Below are 7,347 nucleotides of genomic sequence, written 5' to 3' on the forward strand. Positions count from 1 at the left end.
ATATGGTATTTTTTATATGATAACTTATTTCATTTTGGTTATATGAGCCATTTTTCATTGTTGTTAAGTGCCATCAAGTCAGTTCTGACTCACAGCGATCCTGTTTAGGGTTTCCTAAGAAAGCACTTGGTGAGTTTGAACCGCTGACTTTGAGGTTCAGTGCTTATCCCACAGTGCCACACCAGGACTCCTTTCATCGATAATACCTTATTTTCCCCCATCCTATTTTTTTCCCTCCAAAGCAGTAAGTTTTTCATACAACAAGTAATATTTGGGCATCTAACATGTGCTTTAATTGATCATAATGTCTGTTCTTCACTTCATTCCATCTGTACAACTCGTACCGACTCCCTAGAGGCTGCTATGTATTTCAGGGGTTTTGATGAGTGGGGATGTTTCCGACAGCGGGAGATAGAAGGAAATTGTTTTTCTAGGAGGTTTGTGTGCAGGTAAAGAGTAACCAAGAGTCATTTCTGGAACTGGACAGAAAAGAAGGGAATTTTACTTGGAAAAGCGCACGTGGGTAGAGTCGGGAAGATGGGAGTTGGGGTAGGCTGGAAGCCAGGGCTCTTTCTAGACCCTAAGGGCCACCACCCCAGTAGGTGGTCGTCAATAGCCGGAAGACCATCCCTTCATGTCATCCCACGCCCCCGGCAACCCACCTCCGCAGCTCCCTAGCAGGAGTTCTCAAACTTTTCTTCCAGCTGGGAGAGGAAGGGTGTTTGTAATTTTAAAAAGGGAAGTCCCTCCCTCTTCCCGGATTCCGATTGGCCATAGTCGATCCCACCTCTCCCAGGGCCGCGGACGGATTGGCTGAGGGAGGGGAGCCCGGCTGAGGGAGGGGAGCCCCGCCGTAGGCCGGAGCCTACGGCCGCCGGGCCCCTAGGTGGCAGGTGGGGCCGGTACCGCCCGCGCCGCCGCCCCCTCCGCTCGCGCTCGCGGCCCGCAGACTTTAAGGTTCGCGCGCGGGCCAGGCGCGCTGCGCCCGCCCGAAGCGGGACTGCCAAGAGTTGGCCATGAAGAGCCTCAAGTCCCGCCTGAGGAGGCAGGACGCACCCAGTCCCGCGTCGTCCGCCACCGCCGCCGTCGCCGCAGCCACCCCGGCGGTGAGTCCCGCGGCCCCTGCGCGTCCCGCTTTCCCGGCGCTCCCCTCCCGCGAACCCCAGAGCTCCCGGTTCCCAAGCTCGCGCGCTGCCTCCCTTGTCTTGCCCCTCAGTACGTCCCGCGCCGTCGTCCGGTGTTCCTCCCTCAGGCTCGGCGTCAGTCCGGGGATTTTGGAGACCCTCCCCGCTGCACTCGGGCCTCCAGGGGGCCCTTCCCCGCCCCTCGCCCCTAAGTCTCCCGACTTCTGGAAGAAACCCTGCGGGTCCGCGCTTGAGCTTCGCCCTCCCCCTAAACCCGGAGTTTTTTGATTATCCCCTGGTGGTCCCGCAGCCCCTCCCGTCTCTAGGGTTTGCCAGTGCTCGCCACGTCTGTCTGTCTGTGTGTTCTGGTGGGAGGCCGCGGTGCGCGCCCCCGTCTCCGGGCCAGAGCTGAAGCCGCCTAGCTCGGGGCTTTCTTGCATCTGAGACGCCCGGGCTGGGGCGACGACGGTGTGTCTCCAAGTTAGGACTTTGATTTCTGAGCGAGGCACATGGAACCGGGAGGAGACTAGAGCCAACACGTGTGCTGGGGCTGGGGACGAGGACGGGGACATTGGGGAGTTGGCTGTCCCGTGCAGCCCTCTGTGTGTGCGGATCTGTTGGCTGGCCGGCCTCACAGTGCATGCTGACAAGTCAGGGCCTCGTAAATTGGCAGGAGAACTGAAATCTGGACACACAGCCTGCCTCCAGATGTTGGGACAGAGAGCATGGGGGAAATGAGAAGAATGGCAATGCCATCAAAATTCCTTATTATTAAAAATGCCATTTAAAGAGTCTTGAAAAGTCAGCAACGTTGTAAAAATGCAACCCTCAAGGTGCCCGCTTGCTCACTTGTCATTAACATGGACTTTTGCAAGTTGTACACAGATATCCCTTAATGATGATGTGCTTTTTATGAGAATCCTAGTTTTGCTTTAGAGTTGAACCTTTCTTTCCACTTGACTGTTTCTAGGATGGTTTTACTTAGACATAAAGGCAATTGTGGGGGAACTAGGCGTTTTCATTCCCAATTCAAAATAGAGAATAGATTCAGAAGGTATGCTCTTTGAAGTTGTTTAATAAAATCAGTTTTACAAGCTCATAGAAAAAGAGAGATTCCTTTGTTATGCATTATTTTAAACAATTTTAATAAAACAATGATTGGCAAAAATGGCAGTGGTATTTTCAGTTACATATTTCACCTTTCTAATACAAAGAGAGCTTTCAGCTTTATTAGCTATTGGTGGTTAATGGTGGTGGTTATGTGCCGGGGAGTCCGTTCAAAATCATAGCGACCCTGCATAGGGTTTCAGAGGCTGTAAGTCTTCACTGCATCAGAAAGCCTCATCTTTCAAATGGGGCTTCAAAAAATTTAAGGAAAAATGGCATTATTTTTTAATTCCAGTTTTTCATGAACGTGTTGAAGCCTCCTTGTATGACGTATGTCTATTAGCTGTATTTTTTTTGTTTGGTGTGCAGTAATTTACAGTGACATATGGAGGATTATAGACCATAACTGCATTACCTCTTAGAAATATGAAGTCTTTCATGGTTCTCGGTATTAGTATGTCAGTTTGCATTTTATACACTTGGAACATGATGTGCATCTCTCTGAGCTTAAATCTTTAGCACTCATTAAACTTACCATCATCTTATTTTTCTTAAAATGAAGGCTCAAAAACAAAAAAGAAAACATGCTATTTAAATAACTTGTCTGCTTAGAAAAAGTGACCCTCTCACTTTTATGTTAAATTAAGCATTGGAGTAAATTTTGTAAATTAAAAAAAAAATGAAATTAAATGAGTATGGTAGATAGACCAAACTTAAGTATTGACATAATAAAATGAATGTGCTGAGAAATAGATTCCTTCTGCTTTTCAATCTCTAAATATAAAGTCTCTGATGCCAGATTTGGTGGTATATGTATTAATATGATTGGATTTCTTAAAAATAATTATTTTTGCCTTTGAAGGGCTTGAAAACTGTATTTACTTTTGGATAGATAACATAGCACATGGCTTACAATTGGAAAAGGACACACATATAGCAAAACGTCCCTGTCCCACAGCTGCTCTGCACTCTGCCTTCCAGGCTGTCAGTGTTATTAGTTACATTTGTGCCCCGCTAGCAATGGTTAATGCGCCAGACTGCAAAGCTGTGTGAACTGCAAGGTCGGTGGTTCAAGCTCACCAGCTGCTCCTTGGAAACCCTATACAGGGTCGCTATGGGTCGGAACCGACTCGATGGCACTTAACAACAACAACAAGCAATGGTTAATACGTACAGGCAAATATGAGTATAGATCTGCACCCTTTCTTTACAAATGGTAGTATACTATACTCCTAGTTTTGTATATTGCATTAAAAAAAAGTGGATCCAGAGCTCTTTGCTATTGTATACCATGGTATGATAAATAAACTTGTATATATTTTAAGTGTGTGTATGTGTGTGTACCTAAAGTTTTGGTTCCTAAGTATAGAATTGCTGGGTTAAAGACTATGCTCATTTGTAACTTTAAAGAATGTTGTAAAATTTCTTTCCATATGTTTTGTGGCAAGGTATGAGAAATCATTTTGTCCACGCTTCTATTAATAACTTGGAGTCCTAGTGTGCATAAGCACTGAACTGCTAACCACAAGGTCAGAGGTTCAAACCTACTGGTTATTATGAGTCAAAACCCACATGATGGCATTCAATAACAACATTAATAAATTACTCATATTTTTAATGTTTGCGACCCTGATAGGTAAAATATGGTATCCCAAGATAGTTGAAAAATTTCTCTCTTTTTATGAAGAGTGAAGTTAAGCAGCTTTTAATATCTTTAAGAGCTATTTGCATGTACCCTCACGCCCATTTCCTATCAGTTTGTTGATGTTTAACTTATCAATTTGCATGTCCTTTTTATAAGGGAAATTAGTCCTTTTAGTGTGAATAATATTATATTTTTTCAGTTGGTAATTTGTCTTATAACTGCCAGACAGAAGGTGGTTATTTTTTATATAATTGAATTTCACAGCCTTTTATTTTATGATTTTTTTGCTCTGCAATATTGTACAACAACAACAGAAAATCTCCCTAATTTTTTCAAGTTTCTCAAAAAATAATTTTCCATTTAAGTCATTGATTCATTTGGAATTTATTCTTAGAAACTATTAATATATCAATAATATATTAATATAGAATATATACAGTATATTAATAGATCTTGGTTTCTTTTTTATTCTCCCTCTTCTCATGTCTGCCTAATATGAATCTTAAAACACTCATTTAATTATCATTGAAATTATCACAATTTGCTCTGTACCGTTTGAATTTGAAAGAAATAAAAAAATTGTATTTTATAGCTATTTTTCTTTACGTCTTTATTTAAGCTTATTTATATGAAGGAGATATATTGGCAGTATCAGGAACTCTGGTAGCATAGTGGTTACAAATCGGGCTGTGAACCTCAAGGTCAGCAGTTTGAAACTACCAGCTGTTCCCCGGGAGAATGATGAGGCTTTCTGCTCTGGTAAAGATTTACAGCCTCAGAAACTCTATAAAGGGTTGCTATGAGTCAGAACCGACTCCACAGCATATAACTAACCAACCAATACTGAAGTATATAACTATATTTTATGGTATTATAGTATGTGAATTATATGCCTTATGATAATGATGATTCAGGTTTTACATAGAAAAGTAATTTAAAGCGATTCTGAATAGTACTATGGTTATAAATATGCTAGTGATCTTAGAATTCTCTAAATAGAGGTTATATCTATACACATGTAAGTAAGTGTTCTTCCCAACTAGGTGGCTGAGTGGTACAAATGGTTAAGCACTATACTACTAGCCAGAAGGTTAATGGTTCAAACCCACCTAGAGACACTTTAGAAGACAAGCCTGGTCATCTGCTCCTGAAAGGTCCCAGCCTTGAAAGCCCTGTGAAGCAGTTCTGCTCCCCACACATGGGGTCGCCATGAGTTAGAGTTGACTTGATAATAACCAGTGAGTTCACAATGATAAATTGTGGCTAAAAGACATTGGAGTCTACGCTTTGCTCACCAGTTCCGGAGATAGGTGCACTCTAATGAAATCATAAGCTCAAACTCTTTTTGCTGTTATATTTTCTCTCTTTTTTTTAAAAAAATAATCTTTCACCATATACAATTATAACAAAAAGATTGACATTTTAACCATTTTTAAATGTACAGTTCAGTGGCATTAATTGCTTTAAATATATTGTGCTACCAGTTGCTTTTATTTTTAATACCTATAGCTCCAGGTTTCTGCTGAGAGCGGTGATTAAGTGACTGTAAATAGTATTTCAGACCTAGTCAATGATACGTATTGTCAAGTATATGTACAATTATATGCATTGTGAGAGGAGTATTGTTTTGTTGCCTAATTCAGAATAGGAAGTTTGCATAATGGGAATTATTACTGCTGTTAAGTGCTGTTGATTTGGTTCTGACTCATAGCAACCCTGTGTAGGATTTCCAAGGAGCAGCTGGTGAGTTTGAACTGCCGACCTTGCAGTTCAAGCCGATGTTGAGGTCCAGTACTTATCCTGTAGTGCCACACTTGGACTCCTTTGTTATTGTTAGGTACCATCAAGTCAGTTCCTACTCGTTGTTGTTGTTAAGTGCCGTGTTGTCGGTTCCAACTCATAGCGATCTTGTATAGAGTTTCCTGCAAGGTCAGTGGTTCAAGCCGGTGAGCTTGAACCGCTGCTTCATGAGTGTTGATGGTTGATCTGAGCAAAATGAAGTCTTTTACAACTTCAATCTTTTCTCCATTGGTCTTGATATTATTTATTGGTCTAGTGGCGAGGGTTTTTGTTTTCTTTACATTGAGGTTTAAAATCAGGTAAGGTGTGCCCCAGGGTTGTAGTCTTTTACCATATTCATTCAATTTGTTTGCTTCCATGGATCTAATAAAATGTAATCCTTGACAATTTGTGTATTTTCTCTGTTTATCATGATGTTACTTTTTGGTTCATAATTTCAGAACTAGTAACTGACAAGTACTGTAAGCAGCCATTTAGGAAGTAGGCCCGCTTTAGCATGAACTTATTTGCATCCTAGTACATTCTTGATTGTTGAACACACTCTTACCTGAGACAATCTACAATGGTGATTTGTGCTGCCCTTTTCTAGGCTACTGCTAAAATGAGACAATGATTTTTATAAACTGACAAACATTCCATAAAACATCTTGAATGTCTTAGCATTCTGAAAAAATAACTGGTATTTCTAAAAGAATTTAGAGTTACAATTATAGCAACTAAAAAAAAAAAAAATCTTCAGAAAATTTCTTTGGGTTCTCACTAAGACCAGAAATTTGAAATGTTTACAAAGCACAAAGGTTGGAATCTGATTTTGTTTTAGTTGCTGTTTTTTGACAGTGAGGGCTTTGGGTTTTCTACTCAGGGATATGGGTGTGTTTGAAAAGATGGTAATGCTCTTATTATGACAGTGACTTTGGGGTAATGTGAATAATTAAGAGCACAACTTGTTATGTTTAGTTTAAACTCATGATAGGTAATTGAGCACTCATTTTCATTAAAGATAGCAACAGTTAATTAAAAATGCTTTACCTTAATTAAAGCGCTATTCATCCAGTTGCCTAAATTATCTTACCATTGTGTTTCCTGGGGTTCTTGAAGAAAGACCAAAATAGAGACGCCCTCTCTTTATTTCCTACTTCAGGCCAGCAGCAGTTTTGCCCCATCATCATGCTCATTTGATTGGCTGCATTTTAGTATGTATAAGGTCAAAGTAGAATGGTCAGGTTGCTTTGGTTCCGTCTTTTGGTACATAATGAATCCAAGAACTTAATTGACACGTTGTCAAGTGTCACTGAGTTGGTTCTGACTCAGTGGAGCAGCTGGTGGATTTGAACCACCAACCTTGCCGTTCAAACTGACTTTGCTGCCCAGTGCTATTCCTGCAGCGCCACACCAGGACTCCTGGTGAGTAGTTAAGGATTTTCATGACTTTTAAGGGTAAGGGCGGGTGATGATGATGTATCTTTATCATACATAATACCCATTTTTAAAATTAAAAAATGTTAGTTCAGAAATTGGACCTTGCTAGAAAGCCTCATCTTGCTCCGCGGGAGTAAGATGAGGCTTTCTACTCCCGTAAAGATTTACACCCTTGGAAACCCTGTACAGGGTTGCTATGGGTCGGAACTGACTCGATGGCACTTAACAACAACAACATCAGTTGCCTTCTTT

At 41.4% G+C, this 7,347-nt stretch overlaps 1 protein-coding gene across 3 annotated transcripts in view; it reads left to right on the forward strand.

The window, feature by feature from the left end:
• Positions 1 to 1,002: 1,002 nt before the first annotated feature.
• The window catches only part of UACA (uveal autoantigen with coiled-coil domains and ankyrin repeats), a 106,024-nt gene continuing 99,679 nt past the window's right edge, over positions 1,003 to 7,347 (forward strand). For 2 of the 3 annotated variants that reach the window (XM_006866535.1, XM_006866538.1), the window contains exon 1: positions 1,003 to 1,085. In XM_006866535.1, coding sequence (XP_006866597.1) covers positions 1,017 to 1,085 — 69 coding nt within the window. In that variant the 5' untranslated portion in view covers positions 1,003 to 1,016. Of the gene's footprint in view, positions 1,095 to 7,347 lie in introns of all 3 variants that reach the window. The other variant, XM_006866536.1, reaches the window with a different exon arrangement.

Source organism: Chrysochloris asiatica, unplaced genomic scaffold, assembly GCF_000296735.1.
Source record: "Chrysochloris asiatica unplaced genomic scaffold, ChrAsi1.0 scaffold00092, whole genome shotgun sequence".
Taxonomy (NCBI): Eukaryota; Metazoa; Chordata; class Mammalia; order Afrosoricida; family Chrysochloridae; genus Chrysochloris; species Chrysochloris asiatica.